The sequence below is a fragment of the Grammomys surdaster genome, unplaced genomic scaffold, assembly GCF_004785775.1.
Source record: "Grammomys surdaster isolate TR1022 unplaced genomic scaffold, NIH_TR_1.0 145, whole genome shotgun sequence".
In the NCBI taxonomy this organism is placed as follows: Eukaryota; Metazoa; Chordata; class Mammalia; order Rodentia; family Muridae; genus Grammomys; species Grammomys surdaster.
In genome coordinates, this window is record NW_021604603.1 from 3,073,259 (window position 1) to 3,091,929 (window position 18,671).

Here is an 18,671-nt window from a genome sequence, read left to right on the forward strand (position 1 = left end):
GCAGGCTCCTCAATCGTTTCACTTCAAAAAATCTGTTCTAAATCTTTCTGCTTGGAGGTTGTAATAGGGCAGCACAGCTATTTGCACACCTCTTAACCAAAGAACATTCTTTTATTGGGGAAGATCATCCACTTGGATCAAGTGTGCATCTGCATATGGATGTGCAGGGAGTGGGGAAGGAGGAAAGAATGGCTGCTCAACTAGCTAGCTCAACCTGGCCACCAATGGGGTGGCAGTGGTGACAGTATGTATATCACAGACGTTATTGACTGCTTTCACACAATGCCAATTTAATTGAGATGTGGGTATTAGGTAAAGGCTCTGTACATTCTCCTCAGCACCCACATGGCAGTTTACAACTGTCTATAATTCCAGTTCCAGAGGATCTGATGGCCTCACACAAATATGCAAGCAAAACACCAACGCACATTAAAAAAAAAAAGTCTGCCCTGAGGACAGGTTAGTGCCACAATTCCTCCTTGTGGTCCTGATGGATCAGTATTAGGATATATGTTCAATAAACTACTCTTGCGGGGCTGGAGAGATGGCTCAGTGGTTAAGAGCACTGACTGTACTTCCAGAGGTCCTGAGTTCAAATCCCAGCAACCACATGGTGGCTCACAACCATCTGTAATGAGATACGATGCCCTCTTCTGGTGTGTCTGAAGACAGCTACAGTGTATTCATATATAATAAATAAATAAATCTTAAAAAAAACAAAAACAAAAAAACAAACTACTCTTGCTTAACTGAGACCAGTGATCGATGGTATGGTTTGTGTGGTAGTTCCTGAACCTCAACATTTACATACAAGAAAACAAAAACAAAAATCTCCATCTACTCCTCAGGCATTAATCCAACATTTCACTTAAGTCAGAAAAGTAGGGGGAAAAAATCTGCCTAGGACTTCTCTCCTTCTCAGACTGTAATACCATGAGTACCCTGACTGAAACACTCATCTGTACCATTATGTCCCTTTACTTGACCGATCTTAGATCTTTTCAAGGTTGACTTTTATCTACTTCTATGTCTATGCCATATATGTACATGTGCCAGCAGAGGCCAGAAGAGGGCATCAGATCCCTGGAAGCTAAAGTTACAGGCAGTTATGGGTGTTCTTAACCACTGAGCAATCTCTGCAGCCCTATTTGGGTTATTTAACAGCTCATATCCCAGCTAGCACTTTGCCTTCTACTGTTTCTCAATAACACAAGCCAGGTCTAAAATGCAAATCAGACCTTCTGATTCCTTCCTAATATTTTTTTTCCTTAGGATTTTTTGTTTGTTTTTTGTTTACTTGAGACAGAGTCTCTCTACATAGCTCTGACAGTCCTGGAACTCACTATATAGAATAAACTGGCCTCCAACTCCCAGAAATCCTCCTGCCTCTGTGTGAGTGCTAGGATTTAAAGGCATGTGGCACTACTCCCATGCCTTTCTGATATTTAATTTAGTTACTATTACTATTGTGTGTATGTGAATACAGGCACATGTGCCTCACTAAGGCCTGTGTGAGTCAGAGGACACCTTCAGCACCGGCTCTCCTCCCCATGGCTGCTGCATGGATTAAAACACAGGTCATCCACCACACTGTGGCAAGTGCGATTACCAGCTGAGCCGACTTACCAGCTCGATAACTGTAAAATAACCTTTAGTCTGTCATTGTACTTGATAAGCTCACATTCTTATAACATGGCTTTAAAAGACTATATAACCAATTCCTCTTTTCCCCTTGTTATCGATCCTTGAGTGTACTTCACTTCCTTGGCTCTCTGACTCTACACAAGTCATTCTTTACAAACCTGGTTGTTTTAGTTAGTTTCTACTGCTGTGATGAAACACCACGACCATCAACCACTTGAGGAGGAAAGGGTTTATTCCAGTTTACAACTCTCAGGTCACTCCACTGCTGAGGAAAGTGGGGGCAGGAACCTGGAGGCAGGAGCTGATAAAGAGGCCATGGAGGAGTGCTAGTTACTGGACTGACCCCCATGGCATGCCCGACTTGCTCTCTTATAGTAACAGGTACCACCAGCTCTGGGGTGGCACCACTCAACGGTATGGGCCTTCCCACCTAAATCGTCAATTTAAAAAAAGTACCACTTGCTTGCCCATGGGTCAATTTGGGGGGGACGTTGTTTATCTCAATTGAGCTTTTTCAAAACAACTCTAGACGGTGTCAAGTTGACTTAAAACTAGCAAACACTGGTCTTCTAACTTCACCTAGCCAGTTCCTGATTTTGAGTTTGAACCTCTGCTGAGTGCTCCCCATGTGCTCTCACAGGATCATGCATTTTCTCCTATGATAGTGTTTATCCTAATATCTTGAATATTCCTCTTTCAGGAGCCTATGAACTCCAGTGATTGTTGACAACTGTTTTGTTAAATGTTAGTTACTTAGTATTAGCAAACACTCAAATGTTTGTTGAGTAATAAATAGGTACCTAACGCCCCTGAGCAAAAAATGAGGATCCATACCTGTTATAATTACAAACAGGCACGAAATGTCTAAAAGAATCAAAGTACTTACCTTTCTTTGGTGCTTTATCAATGTTAGTTTCTGGTGCTTCCACTTTTTTTCCCAGCCTCTGTGCAAGGCTTCGCTTTAATGGGGGATCACTATCACCACCTACAAATAGAGAGAGACTCACTTTAAGATTTGATCTTGAACAAAGTAAAAAACAAAACCAAAAATAGACAATTTAAAATATTCTAGGATAGGCGGTGGTAGTGTACACCTTTAATCCTAGCACTTGGGAGGCAGAAGCAAACAGATCTCTGAATTCCAGATCTGGACTCTGGACAGCCACAGCTATACAGAAAAACCCTGTCTCCAAAACAAAAACAAGTAAACAAACAAACCACTGAAAGTTTTCTTCATTTAAATGGTGTTTGTCCACAAACTTCCTAGAATTTAATATTAAAACCAAAATGTCCCAGAAAGAAAAAAATTAGTAGATAAAAAACCAAAAACAAAACAACAACAACAAAACCACGAATAAATTTTGAAAACATTACTAACATTACACACCGAATCCTAAGCCCTGGCTGAAGCTAAAGCTCAAAGACAACAATGTCTTTACTGCCTGTGCTGGATGATTCTATGTCAACCTGACACTAGCTAGTTATCTGAAAGAAAGGAACCTCATTTGAGGCAATTTTCTTAATTACCAACTGAAGAGGAAGGACCCAGCCCACCATGGGAAGTGCCATCCCTGGGCTGATGGTCCTGGGTTCTGTAACCATGATGAACAAGTCACAAGGGGCAAGCCAGTAAGCAGCACCCTCCATGGCCTCTGTGTCAGCTCCTGCCTCCAGGATCCTACCCTAACTTCCTTTGATGATAAACAGAGATATGGAAGTGAAAGATGAATAAATTCTTTCCTCCCCAACTTACTTTTTGGTTATGGTGTCTCATCACAGCAATAGAAACCCAACTAAGATATTACCAAACTCTGAATTTATAGTAAATTTAGAAAGATAGTAAAATAATTTTTGAGTGCTAATTTTTCCTGGGGTATGAAAACTCTGAAGGTCACATTACAGATAAGAAATCCAAGGCTCTGGCCAGAGCTGTGGCTCTCAGGGCCTTATGTTCAATACCCAGCACTCCATAAACTGGGTAGAGTATCACATGCCTATAATCCAGCTTCTAGAATATGGTCTTTTTAGATGATCAAATCCTGCCCTAAAAAGAGAAAGTAGATGGAAAGATAGGAGAGGGAAGGAGAAAGAAGAAGGAGAAGGAGGAGGAAGGAGGAGGACACAACTAACCAACTAAAAATATCTAAGGTTCTGATTCTTTTGTTTCTATGATCAGTTAAGTTTAATCCAGACTGCTGCCTGACTATATAATACAATCAGCCTTTCTGTATTTGCTAGCCAAAAGGGGAGGAGTAATAGGGAAACATTAGGAAAACCATAAAAACAAAAAAAAATTCTCTCTGTTTTTTTTTTTTTTTTAGACTAGGGTCTCTCTGTGGTTTTGGCTGGCCTAGAATAGTTATAAATACCAAGGTGGCCTTGAACACACAAAGATCCTCTTGCCTCTGCCTCCAGAGTGCTGAGCTTAAAGGTACATGCCACCATACCTGGCTCAAACCTGTAATTATTAAACCTAGGACCTTCTAAAAGGTTAGCCATGGGCTGGACATGGCTTAGCCATTAACAGGCTCACAATCAAAAAGAAAAGGTTAGTTATAATCTAATTAAGTTATAATGCTTTAAACTGCTGTAGCGTCAATGAAAGGTATAACACACATATGAAATTTTACAAATGTTGTCAGTCAAAAATCCAGGCAGACCAACCAGTATGTCAGTACTGACGATGCTTGGAAAAAGAGTCTCAACAAGGAACATGTTAATCCACGAACACACAGACAGAAAGTACACAAGATCTAACTCACCTACTGCAAGTTTTCTTTTCCCCAGTCTCTCAGTAAGACTCAGTCTAACCAAGGGCTCTTCTGAAATGGCAGAAATAAAGAAAAAATTATTTGATTGAGGATACTACTTTACATTCATATGAGCCCATTAAGGATTTATTCTGAAAATCAGGTCTCAGTCTTATTTGACAAGACAATAATCAATAGTCTAATAAACATGCAACAGCATGGAATTATTAACAGCAGTCAAACACAAGGAAAGAGGCTTTGGTCTTGGTCAAGCTATCCTGTGTGTACCTTGAAAAGTTATCTAACATTATCACTAGAGAGAGTAAGCCTTCTTCCAAATGTTTGTTGTTCAAATGGAACATTTAAATGTACAATTTCTTCTGTGTTATATTACTGTACTAGATATTTTTATGTCAATTTGACACAAGCTAAAGTCACTGGAGAGGCAGGAGCATCAATTAGCAAAATATCTCCATAAGACCAGGCTGAAGGCAAGCCTATAGGGCAACATTTCTCAACCTGTAGGGTGCAACCCCTCCCTTGGTGGCAGTGATGGGGTCTAATGACCATTTCACAGGTGTCATATGAGATATTTACATTATGATTTGTAACAGTAGCAAAATTACAGTTATAAAGTAGGAATGAAAATAATTTTATGGCTGAGAGTCACAACAACATGAGGAACTGTATTAAAATGGTTTCAGCATTAAGAAGTTTGAGGGGGCTGGTGAGATGGCTCAGTGGTTAAGAGCACTGACTGCTCCTCCAGAGGTCATGAGTTCAAATCCCAGCAACCACATGGTGGCTCACAACCATCTGTAATGAGATCTGATGCCCTCTTGTGGGAGTCTGAAGACAGCTATAGAATACTTACATATAATAAATAAATTAAGAAAAAAAAAGAATTTTGAAAACCACTGCTCTAGGGCTTTTTCTTAATTAGTGATTGATGTAGGAAGGCCCAGCATACTATGGATGGTGCCATTCCTGGACTGGTGGTCCTGGGTTCTATAAGAAAGCAGGGTGAGCAAGCCACAAGGAGCAAGCCAGTAAGCAGCACCTCTCCAAGGCCTCTGCATCAGCTCCTGCCTCCAGGTTCTGCCCTGTTTGAGTTCCTGTCCTGACTTCCTTTGATGATGAACAGTGATGTGGAAGCATATTAAACTCTTTCATCCCCAAGTTGCTTTGGTCATAGTATTTAGTCATAGCAACAGTAACCCAAAACCAAGATAATTTCTAATTAGATTTTAAACAATTTATTAAAAAGATCTACATTTTTCTATCATTCTAAAGATGTAAAAACATTCTTTACTCAAAATGAGCAGTCAATAAACTTACTGAAACAAAGAGAAAATGTTAAATTAGATGCATATTGTGAGACTACCTGACTAAAAATTCCAACTTTTTAAACAACAGGTCAAATGTACCTATTTTTCAACGTCATATCTGATCAAAATGTTTCAAGTCCTCCTAAAACTCCAAAGTAAACAAATGTATCACCCAAGGCTTTTGTTTTTGTGTTGCCAAGTACCTAAAGCAACAACTCTTGAGACCTGCTTTTAGCTTACCTGGTTTGGTTGATAGAGTTACCATTCTCACCACAGTCCGAACATTCTCCTTCTCAGGGCCTGGATTGGGCTGAGGTTGCTGTAAAACACTGGGAACTCCTGAGGAGCCTTCTGAATGAAAAAAGGCAAATAAATAACCTGTGGGAAGTAAGGCTAATTCAAGTCAAGAGTCTGTTAATTGCTGTCTCCCTCAGGTAGACACTAAGTCTTCTGCTTACCTGTGAGGTTAACACTACTCTAGAGGTAAGGCAGAAGCATGGTTAGCTATCAGCCTTGGCAATCTCAGTGTTCCCACCTGAATAATTATCATCCTCAAAACAAAGTTCCTACAGAGTAAGCTTTAAGGACTAACTTCTCAGAACCAACTATTTACACTATGTAGTATATCTCTCTTTATTACCTTAGCTACAACTTTTCGAGTAGGAAATACACACTAACAAGGTTGAGACAAGAAAGCTCCAACAACAACAACAAAAAAAATCTTTGTAGATCTTAAGAAGCCTCTTGTGCCTAATGACATACATGTTCTTTTAGTAGGTTGTTTGCCATTTCTCCTCATTCCTCAGGAGGCAGTATCTTACAAGGACCTAGGGAATACTTAGACTAACTAGCCTGGCCAGCAAACCCAGCAATCCTCCTGCCACTAGAACCAGGATTACCAGCACACATCACCACATCTGGCTTTTGGGTTAGAGATAGACCAGATTCTCAGGCTTGTGTAGAAAGCACTTTACTCTACCAGCCCCTTAATATGGCCCTTAACTGTTGTCCTTTACAGTTAAATATTTCAAGATATTAGCCCAGCATGGTAGCACATGCCTTTAATCCCAGCACTCAGGAAGCAGAGACAGGCAGAGCTCTATGAGCGCAAGGCCAGCCTGGTGTACACAGTAAGTTCCAGGACAGCCAAGGTTACACAGAGAAACCCTAGCTCAAATAAACTATCAATCAATTTGAAGATAAACAGGTTTTTAAGTTATTATACAGACTTATCTCTGAACAGTGAGGACTGAAATACCTCTAATAGTCTTGTTTCACTTCAAACAAGCCACAGAAATAAGAGTCTATATTTGCTGAATTTGGCTGTTCCCAGAAGAATCTTTATTGTTCTTATCTGGTAACATGCAAGTATTCATGCCAAAATTTGTGATGACTTACCACCTTGCTTCTTGGATTTTTCCTTCATTTTCTTTGATTTAATTTCCTCAAGAGTTTTTATTCCAAAATTCAAACATTCACCTGAGAAACCCAAGGGGGAACCACATGAGGAACTACAGCCTTTTTCTTTGTATTTTGCTGCAAGCATTCAAGTAAGCTTTGAGTAAATGACTTACAAGAAGTACACATTCTATAAGCACAGCACATCTGCTAGGAAAAGAGAGCTTAATGGCTGTGCTCTAAATGCCAATGGTAGTTAACAACAGTCAGTGATACTTCAAGGGTTGAAACCTGACAGCCTCTTCCTACCTTGTTTTAAACTGACTCCGGGTTTGCGGGCAGAAGCCACTCGTAATCCATTATGAACATCAGGAGTTGGTTGCAGGGCAGGTGTTTTGCTTTCTTCGCCCTCCTCAGAAAACTGATCTGTATATGCACACGTAAGACAAACCTCCAATAAGAACAAGTCTAGAGCTTTGATCTTTCCTGTCTAGTTCATCACAGATAAAACATACCATCGTCATCTTCATCATCATCTGCAGCATTGATTACTACAGGCGGATGTGTAGGGCTGGGAACATTTTCTGAACTTTCTACTTTCATTACACTCCGCAGCTGAGGGGACGGGTTAGACTGAACAGACAATTTGTTCTGCTGAACCGTGAGCTGGCTAGCCTTTACTTCTTCTTCTTGTGATTCAGGCACAGTGGGTAACACAGCTAAACATACAAAACCAGACATAAATTTAGAACAGAGAACTATAATCTCTACTCAACAAACACCCCTGTCCTTTACAATAAATTTGGCACATTTTTCTTAGAGCCTGTATGGTTTTTTAAACCTAATTTTCCCAGTTTCATTCTAAAGTCTCCATGAAGATAAAAGTATTTTTGAACCAATGACTACTTTACTGGAGATAAGCAGATGGTAGGCAATGAAAGCAATAACCCCAAGAGTTACTTCTAAATACCAGACATCATTCCTTTTTATAATTGAGACTCTACAATTTATTTGCTCAACAGAAAAATGCATACAGAGACCACCTGTCTCCACCTCCTGGCTGGGATTTTTTTTTAATAGTCTTGCTATGTAACCCAGGCTGGCCCTCATACTTATGTTCCTCCTGCCATAGCCTTCTAAGTAATAAAATCACAGCCACCTTCCACTATCATAAATAAAAATTATTTTAAAAGGGACTTTGAAAATAAAGCACAGATTTCTGTGGATTAAGATTGATATTAAGTCTGGGGATGTAGTAGACTGGTAGAGGGCTTGTCTAGGATACAGTGGAGTGGTAGAGGGCTTGTCTAGGATATAGTAGAGTGGTAGATCCTCAGCCCTGGAACAACAGGAGAAACATATGTTTAGGTAGCCTCCATTAAGAATTTTTAATTTGCGATACCTTTATAAAATGCTGGACTAGTTAGTCCATGAAGTGCTATGGTGATGACTATAATCAACCCAGCACTCAGGAGATTGAAGCAGGAGGGTCACAAGTTCTAAGCCAAGTCAGGCTACAGTGCATAACCCTGTCTCCACACAAGAGCTGGATGGCAAGGACTTTTGGCTTTGTGGGTCAAACGGTCTCTATCCCAACTAGTTCACTCTGCAGTATTAACACAAAACCGGCCACAGAAAATATGGATTCACTAAATCTTCATTTTATACAACAGGCAGAGGACCCAATTTACCAACCCCTGGTCTGGAGATTTAAGTTTCTTTTTAAAACATCTAAAAGTTTGGTAAGAAAATAAAAATTAAACTAACTATAGTAATATGATCTGACATGACAAGAAACATTTGGTCCTCTCTGTGCATACTTATCACCTAATCTCTATAAGGTTTTGTTTCCACATTATACAATAGAAATAGTACAGCTCCCACCGGACTAACAGAAGTGTGAATAGAAGGTGCTCACTGAATAGCAACTGTTCTCTTTTAGAATCAAAACCAATCTCACTTTTGCTTGGAGGTAGGAACAGTCCATCAACATAACGACTTCTGGTGTGATGGAAAGCGCAGTTTAGTTTTTGACATCCCACTGGCTGATTTTCCCAATAACAAGGGATTTCACTTCGTTTTTTCTGTAAAAGAGAACACATTGTTTTCAAATAAAAAGTGAAGTGAGTCTTAAATTAATTTTGTGATTGGTTTTCTAAGAGTTCTAAAGTGTGACACAGGAGGCCACGTTTAGCAAGAGAGGCTGCTGAATGTGATGAGTAGGCATATGGAGAGGTAGAAGAGAGTGAGCTGGTCTTCCATCCTGAAAGCTCTAAATGCTCACATTTGATGAAGAAAAACAGGGTAATATAGTCATTTAGAATATGGAGTAAGAGATATTATAATAACTTTCCTTCCAGTTAAGTTACTTAAGGGCCTTTTGAGCACAGACAACCAAACGCCTGGCCAGCCTCATTTTCCTTTGCTACAAGTGTGAACTAAATGTGCACACATGTGCAGGAATTTGCGTGGAGGCTAGAACAGGCCAGGAGATATCGTCTACTGCACTCTACCTGACTACACTTTAGACAGGGTCTCTCTCTCACTAAAGCTGAAGCTGATTTCAGCCGGGCTGACCAGCCAGCCAATTCCCCAGATCCTGTCTCTGCTCCCAACACTGCACTTGTACCTAAATGAAGCCATGCCCACTTTTTATGTGGGTGCTGGGCATTCAAAAGCAGTCTCCATGCTTGTAAAGCACATACTAATTTACCCAGTGAGCCATCTTCCTAGCCCCTGAATTTGTGAATACTACACCAATGCTTCTAAGGGAAACAGCCAGGTTCCCATTCCTTCTAAATCTACAAAGCTTTCATTAGCCAGTCATACACCAATATGTAAATTTGTTTCATGTGTTGGTACAAATTTTTGATCTCAGCACTTGAGAGACAAGGGTAGGTGGATCTCAGTGAGACTGAGGTCAGCCTGGTCTACAAACTAAGTTTCAGGACAGCCAGGGGTACACAGAGAGACGCTATCTCAAAAAACAAGCAAGCAAGCAAATTAAAGAATTAAAGAGAGAGATTTCTCTATTTAATATGTATTTGAAACCCACAACCAACAGTACTACAAGACTCATCCCGAACAAGGCTTACTAATAGTCATATTGTCTAGTAAAGCACATCACAGCTTTTCTCTAATTAGAAACACTGTCTAGCATTTTAGCACTATTTGTTGGCCTGTTTCTCAGTCAAGGTGTCTCTTCTTTTTCTGCTACTAATTTCGAAAAGTAAAATAATCAACCAAGAGCATAGGAACAAGTAGCCAGCAATCAAGAACACTTGACTGTAGTATGGGAGCTCAATCAGAAAGCAGTTTGTCATCCATTCCACCTCAGCTGGAGACACACATCAAGGGCCTGGTGTGTTTAACATGGCTTGCACACACACTTTCTCGAGCAGACACATTAGTGACTACTGAATCCATCAGTAGAGAAAATAGACTGTAAGGATATGTTGTGAACAGAGTTCTTAGAGCTCATTCCATCTCCATAACCATGACTAAAGGTCTCTTTTATACTTCCAGGTAGTTTTTAAATACACACACAAACAAATACAAGTACAACTTTTTCCCCTTTTCTATTTTATTTAAAAGGGTTTTTTTTTTTAGACTTATGTATTTTGTGTATACGTTTTTTGCCTGAATTGTACATGCACCATGTACCAGCCTTGTGCTTGCAAAGCTCAGAAGAATCCAGAAGAAGGCATGGAAGTTGCCTTCCTGAAACTGGAGTTGAGACAGTTGTAAGCTGCTGTGTAGATGCTCAAGACTCTACAAGAGGAGGGCAGTGGTGGCACATGCCTTTAACCCCAGTACTTGGGAGGCAGAGGCAGGCGGATTTCTGAGTTCGAGGCCAGCCTGGTCTACAGAGTGAGTTCCAGGACAGCCAGGGCTACACAGAGAAACCCTGTCTTAACAAACAAACAAACAAACAAAGAACTAGTAAATAAATTTTAGCTGGGCGGTGGTGGCACACACCTTCAATCCCAGCACTTGGGAGGCAGAAGCAGGTGGATTTCTGAGTTCAAGGATAGCCTGGTCTACAGAGCGAGATCCAGGACAGCCAGGTTTACACAGAGAAACCCTGTCTCGAAAAACCAAAAAATAAAAAAATAAATTCGTGTCCACCTTTAATTCATTATTAGTGTTAACTGATGCCCACCCCCCACCCCCACCCCCGCCACTGGAAGCTACATTGTTTCCAGTACTTTACAAACTGCTGCAGTGGTAGTCCTGATATACTTAGTTCCCCACTTGAGAACAATGTAGAAGTATTTAGTTCTCATCAGACACAGGGAAATAAACCTGTGTAATAAACAAATGAATGAATGAATGAATGAATGAATGAATGAATGAATTTGCTTGGTTGACACCTTGACTCTTGGAGTATCTCCAAGTTAAATGACAGAGTGGGGGAAAGAGAGACTCACCGTGCCTAGACTTTTTGTACCAAGGATATGGTTTATGCTGAACATCTGAGTCTGGGATTTTGGTACAGAAGACAGATGGCGCATAATGAGTTTCTAAGTGGACTTTCCATCTTTCCATGGGAGACCACTGCAGTGAGGTGCTACCTTCCACTTCAGAGGAAAGAATACAGGAAGAAGCAAGCCTAGAGAGACCCACAACAACTCCATAGACCTCCAATACCTGTCTATCTTGTGATGTGAAGTGTATTCTTACTCTTGTGATAGCCCCTAGATGTGATATTTTAGAGACCTGGTCTTAGATTCTTCCTAGGAGTTATGCCAAGGTAGAATGTGAGCTTTCAAAAGCTGCAGAGTAGTATCTCAATTTAACGAGCACCTTACTGCTTGCACAGTAGGCAACTCAGAAAGCAGGTAAAAAACTAGAAACTGGGAACCAGATTGGAGCAGCTTTATAAGCCCAAGCATAAAAATTACATATGCACTCTCTTCCTTCTTTCCTAATCTCCTCAACAACTGAACTGAAAAACAACTCTGAAGGAATCACATATTCGTTTGAAAGAAAAATATAAAGCAGTCCAAACCAAGATTGTAAGGTGCTGCCCATAAGGGATTGGGAAGACACTGTAACAGGGATGGTCTCCTCAGAGGTTGAGTCAAGGAAGGCTTTTCTGCAGAAGGGGATCTAGTGCAGTGAAGAAAGTGTATTAATGCAAACAGTGTGGAATGAGGATCAAAGAAAGACAGAGTCCTATGAGAGAAACTGGTACCCAGCAGAAAGTAAACGGAGTAAGGAAGCATGTCACATTAGGGAGTGGCCCAGCACAAAGTACCAGAACCCAAGATGTGGAAAGAGTGAGATGTCCTCAGCAGAATGGTATAATCCAAGCATGAGGAAGAAGGGATCTTTACAACAGAGCTAGGGTGACACTATGAAGCAGTAGCTTCGTGTGACATCAGAATGGGAGAGGTAGAGGGGAGGAGGGGGTAGGGGGAAGAAGGGAGGGCAAGAACAGTTCTTGCTTTTGAGAAAACAATAACAAAGAAACCTACACTAAACCCTGGTACTGATGAGCTGAAAGCACCTATGTGAATTTGTGCCTTTCAATATGAAGACCCAAAGCAATGCATGCTCATTTATATCTCACCCACTTCTCTCTCCACTAAGGACTTGAAAAGCAACAGGGACAGACCAAAGCTTAGTGTCTATCTACTTTTCTTCACTGAAAGGAATCAATACATCTTTATACAGATTTTAGAGCAGGAGGAAGAAAATTACAAAAACTAAAAAGCCTGGAAAAGCTCTACTGACCAAAAAGCAAAGATGGAATAGTAAGGAATGCCCCTCCCAAATAAACAAGTCAGCTTGAAGGCCTCTTATGCGTTAAACTGGAATATAATGGGTATAATTGGAATATAATGGATAGAACACATTAAGCAAAAACAGAAAACCAGTAATTCACACTAACACAAACAGATCCTGGGGAAAATCCAGTTAGGTGGGAACTGGGCCATCTAGAGTATCTGGAGTACTGGGGCAGTGAAACGAAGGCCTCAGTGCTGAGGATGCCTGCTGTCCAGCCTGGTGATGAGTTCTATCTCTGTGGGCCACACGGTAGAACAAGTGACTCGTGAAGTCCTCCTCTGACCCCCACATGCACACATATATGTACACACTTACAAACATACACATAGTTTTTTTAATTACTAAAACTTTATAGTAAAGTAATGTAACTATACTGTGAAAAAAGTTAAACAGCAGTAATGGGCAATCTGAAATTGCATGCCACTTTATGATATATGTACAGTGAAAAGAATATTGCTTTTGTGATGTCCCATGAAATATATACCACCTAGGGGGCTGAAGAGATGGCCTAGAGGTTAAGAGCATTCACTGTTCTTGCAGAGAACCCAGGCTCGATCCCCAGCACCCACACCGTGGCTCCCAACCATCTCTAAGAGATCCAGCTCCTGACTTCTGCTGGCATGGCACCTATGTGGTACAGAAACATTCTAGCACATACACATACGATTAAAAAAGAGACATATTCAATTGTAACTTAATAATGAAAATGTAAAAATAAACTAAATCATGTTACAGAACAGCAGCCCTACAACTAACGATCATGAAAGATCAAGAAAGACTAAGCCCTGCCCTGGGATAAAGGCGAGACTAAGACATCACACACCACACGTTATCTGAGTGCAGACTGCTCCTTCATAGAGCATCACAGACCAAATGCAGTCTATAAGTGCAACTGTTCCTTCAATGTAAGATGTGACCAAACAGCCGCAAACCTGCATGACGACAAAAGTGTTACCAGTTCTCATTTTCTAATTTTCATAGCTGTGCTACTGTTGTATAGGAAAATGCCTTGCTTGTATAAAACTCTCAGTGTAACGGGAAATAGAAGATGATAGTAATTTATCCTTAAGTGGGTCGGGGAAAAACAAAACAAAACAAAACACCTTGTAAGTCTAGGAGGGCATCAGAGTCCTAAAAGTAGAGTTAGACGATTGTGAGCTACCAAAGGTGCTGGAAAACAAACTGTGGTCCTCTTCAAGACCAGCCAGCAAGTACTCTTAACCTCTGAGCCACCTCTCTAGCCCCTATAGCTGTTTTAAAACTCAGAAACATGGGTCAGCAGGTTAAGGTATTTGCCACAAACCGCAAGCATCTCAGCACAAGTTCCAGAACATACATTGTGAACTAGAGCTGACTCCTACAGGTCAGGGTAGTCTTTGACCTCCACATATGTGCAACAGTATGCATCTACCACAACCCCAACAGGCTTGGCAGTTAAGTGCTTTTACTGAGTCACCCTACCCTCACTAGCCCTCATATTTTTTATTGATTCTGTATACCTATGGTAACAAAAATTGGAAACTTACGTCAATTTCCATGTGGCGAAATCTGCACACCTGTCGAAAGCAACGACCTTCTTGCCATAGTGTGCAAACAGTTTCATTTCCTAGTGCAGCTTCACAGTGACGGAATGGGCAGCTGTCACCCTGTAAACAAAACAGGAAAGGACTGTGGCACATATCTATAACAATAGTGTCCAAGAACCTAAACAAACACACCAGTAAGCAAAGACCTGCAGGGCAGAAAATAAGATGTAATAATAACAATCATCTGAAAACAATCTATAATAGAATAACCTGTTGCTTTTTATTGTTTGACAGGGTCCCTCACTGGCCTGGAATTCCCCATGCAGATTTAGGTTGACTGACTGGGACTCAAGGACCTACCTTTCTCTACATCCCCAGAACAACTGCATGACATCATGCCTGGCTTTTAAATTGTAGATTCTGGGTATTGAACTCAGGTTCTCATGTTTACATGCAAATCCTTCGCTGACTGAGCTATCTCCTCAGCTTTAACCTATTTCTTTGTTGTTGTTTTTTGAGACATGTTCTCACTATGCAGTCTCTGTACATCTAGAACTCACTATGTAGACCAGGCAGGTACTGGACTCAGAGAGATCACCTGTCCCTGCCTCCCCAGTGCTGGGATAAAAGGCATGTGCTATCACACCCAACTCTCTTCAACCTACTGAGTGACTGACTAAGGAGCTGAAAAAGACAAGGACTCTCAGGAAAGAAAATATCCCCTAAAAACATCATGTAATTCATCTTCAATATGGCTTCAGATCCTGATGTCAATATTTTCCAGCTTTTGGTAGAAAATAAAAGGGAAGTTGAAAGGCTGTTGCAAGTGATGCAAGCATAATTAATATATGACTAATAGTTACTTTTATTATTGAACACAAACTGCTATTGTATAAACTGCTGATATTAAATGAAATTGCTGATATTAAAGTCTCACTTTTTAAACTCTTGCTTTTCTATTGCAGTGTCAGGAGCTGAATTCAGGGACCCGCATGCTTTCAAGTGCTCTACAGCTGAGCTACACACCCCTGGGATTTTTAAGACAGGGTCTGGCTTTATGGCCCAGGATGGACTTGCAACCCTCCTATTTCTATTATCATGCTTAGCTAGACTTATCCGTTTAAACACACTATCATAATGATTTTAGAACAAGCTATTATAATATACAAATTTACAGGATTAGCCTTAAAGAAATAAGAGAAAATGACATGCAGACCTAAATAGTGCTACCAAAAACTCAAGCAGACAAACAGGACATTCTGGACTCTAAAAAAGCATATTTTTAAAAATAGCGTTCTATTCTTACTAGCAGAAAACATGGAAGAGGTCAAATTTAATCCATAACAGCTCCCATAAGTATTATACAACTCACTCACTCAGCTAAACAAAATTTAAAAAAAAAAAAAAAAAAAAAAAAAACAAAGCTTCTGAGCCAGAGGCCAAAGTCTTTGGGAGGCACCTGGACTAGATTAATTATGGCAGAATGATGACTATACAACATGGGCATTTTGGGGTTTTGTGGCACATGGGAAAATTACAATTATATGTAAATGAAGAGGGGAAAAGATAAGTGATGTGTTCTTAGTACATGATTCTTTACTATAAACTGGTAGCGGGTAATATAACAGCTAAGCAAGATGCAACATAAAAACAGTTTAGAATGCAGTGAAATCTTAGCTAATTTTATTTAAGAAACTGCAGAAAGAACTGATTTAGAGATGCCAGTCTTACTTTGGTGCATGTAGAATAGAAATAAAAATAGCAGTCTTCTCCCTGATTAGGCATACTGGGTAAATTTTCAGGCCAAAAGTGGCTTCCTGGAACAAGCCACTGCTTCCTCGAGGTGAAGACCAGCTCCAAGTACTCTTGAAATGGACTTAATCTTCCAATGACAACAACCACAGAAATCGTCTTTAAAACGTAATCCTAAAAAGGGGAGACAGTGAAAGTACTTCAGGTTAATTCTTCCAACCTTTTCCTCCAATGCCTAACGATACATCTCTGTTAAACTAGATTTGAATTGTATTAGCAGGCGCTTACTACACAGAGCATTATAAACAAACTACTTATGAGTACTGGATGCTCCCATATGTGATATAAAATTTTTGCTGAGGACAGCTATGCCCTATTCTTTTGAATGTTCTATGGTGCTTGTTTCACTGTTTCAGTATAAAATTTAAGTAAGTATTGCTAAGCACATGAGCTGCATTTTAGAATAGAACACAGATTACTTGTAAAATACTTGCCAATGTTATTTTCACCTAAATGAAAACCTCAAACATCTTCATAAGCATGTTATATCAGAAGTATATAACTATCCCTGAATGGAGAGTAATTATTGAAACAATCATCTTTGGAAGATCTAGTGGTTAGTTTAGCTACTAAGATAGCAAAGGGGCAAAGAAGTCTTCCAGGGTAGACCCTGAGAATAAACAACTAGCATGAACCCACACAAAATATGCAAGAAAGCCACTGTAGAAGGAAAACATCCTGTAAGAGCACATGAGAATGTGGAAGGGGAGCGCTACAAATTCTAATGATACCAGCTAAACCCTGCCTTACCACTCCAAGCCCAAAGCCAATCTTATCTTTCATTAGTAAAGTAAATCTTAATCTAAGAATTGTTCATCAAAATGAAAGCTAACCTTCAAGCCAGTGATCTAAGTTAGCAACAAGAGTCATCAACTAATCATGCCACAAAATCTTTAAAATGTATATACCCATTATCAAATGATTCCATTCTACAATTACAATAAACACTCAAATAACGGCACAAAACAAAGTACACCTTCATCTTGCTTCTAACAAGAAATCAACACCTAGAAACCTTCAAGTTCAAAACCCGAGACTCTGTAATTCCACTAAAGGTGCTTCTGTAGGAATCAAAGCAAGGGGCTGGTGCGACTGCGCAGTGGTTAAGAGCACTAACAGCTCTTCCAGAGGACCTGATGCTTTCTTCTGGCCTGCCGACAGTAGCAGAGCACTCATAAATTTAAAAAAAAAAAAAAAAAAAGCATCAAAGCATATGCCCAAGACTGTCAACACAGATCAAGATTCTTTCAGAGGACCTGGGTTCAATTCCCAGCACTCTGCAGAAGCTCACAGCCACCACTAACTCCACAGACATCAGACATGTGATAGATGACATGCAGGCAAAACACCTCCCTTGAAAAATCAATCAATTAACTAAATGATAAATCAACATGAGACAAAAGGATGTATTATGTGAAAATATTTCAGGGAATTCAGTCCCCAGAACTGGAACCTGGGTAAGCAGGAGGAGTAGCATGGGCAGACATGGAGCTGCCTGCCTTTAGAGACAATGGGGAAGTGCTTGCTTCAGTGGCAGACTTCTAAACAAAGAAAGTGAAGCTCAGACTTTTCAGCTATAAGTTCAGCTACCAGGCAATGGATCTTAAAGGAGACTAAGACCAGAGACTCAGCCTTTTAAAACATTTCATGGAAATCTCAGGATGTAAAAGTCTTTAAAATATGAAAAAAAAAAATCTCAAAAGGTATACCATCAATGTACTCAATTCATTCTTGGAAAATACACTATTGAAGCAAATATTCTAATAAGAAAAAAATTAGCCGGGCAGTGGTGGCATACGCCTTTAATCCCAGCACTTGGGAGGCAGAGACAAGGAGATTTCTGAGTTCAAGGCCAGCCTGGTCTACAGAGTGAGTTCCAGGACAGCCAGGGCTATACAGAGAAACCCTGTCTCAAGAAACAAGCAAACAAACAAGAAAGAAAAGAAAAGAAAAGAAAAGAAAAGAAAAGAAAAGAAAAGAAAAGAAAATTGGCCGGGCGGTGGTGGTCCACGCCTTTAATCCCAGCACTTGGGAGGCAGAGGCAGGCAGATTTCTGAGTTCGAGGCCAGTCTGGTATACAGAGTGAATTCCAGGACAGCCAAGACTACACAGAGAAACCCTGTCTCCAAAAACAAAAACAAAAATTAGTAGAAGTAGAAAAAGAATAAAATCAAACATTTATGTTGTTGTTTGAGGTGAGGTCTTAATATAGTTTTTGGAGGCCAATAAAACTTGCTATCCTCCTGTCTCTACTTCCCAATTGCTGGGATCACAAGACATATTCAACTCAAAAAATTTTTTACAAAGAATTATGATAGAATGAAAATACTCTAAGTAAAGCATTAGCTAAGTGACTTATTATACAGTAAAAAGAGTAACACTGCATGACTTGAAAGGCTTATTTCAGAACTAAGAGAGTC

The 18,671-nt window shown here is 40.1% G+C and overlaps 1 protein-coding gene across 7 annotated transcripts in view; it reads right to left on the reverse strand.

Annotated features, from left to right (window-relative positions):
• Window positions 1–18,671, reverse strand: part of Zc3h11a (zinc finger CCCH-type containing 11A) — a 41,367-nt gene that overhangs the window by 11,909 nt on the left and 10,787 nt on the right. For 4 of the 7 annotated variants that reach the window (XM_028764604.1, XM_028764602.1, XM_028764603.1 and 1 more), the window contains 9 exons: window positions 16,171–16,365; window positions 14,440–14,559; window positions 9,081–9,204; window positions 7,636–7,839; window positions 7,430–7,546; window positions 7,121–7,201; window positions 5,963–6,073; window positions 4,407–4,466; window positions 2,531–2,629 (listed from right to left, as the gene is read on the reverse strand). In XM_028764604.1, coding sequence (XP_028620437.1) covers window positions 2,531–2,629; window positions 4,407–4,466; window positions 5,963–6,073; window positions 7,121–7,201; window positions 7,430–7,546; window positions 7,636–7,839; window positions 9,081–9,204; window positions 14,440–14,559; window positions 16,171–16,224 — 970 coding nt within the window. In that variant the 5' untranslated portion in view covers window positions 16,225–16,365. Of the gene's footprint in view, window positions 1–2,530; window positions 2,630–4,406; window positions 4,467–5,962; window positions 6,074–7,120; window positions 7,202–7,429; window positions 7,547–7,635; window positions 7,840–9,038; window positions 9,205–14,439; window positions 14,560–16,170; window positions 16,366–18,671 lie in introns of all 7 variants that reach the window. The other 3 variants (XM_028764605.1, XM_028764599.1, XM_028764600.1) reach the window with 2 other exon arrangements.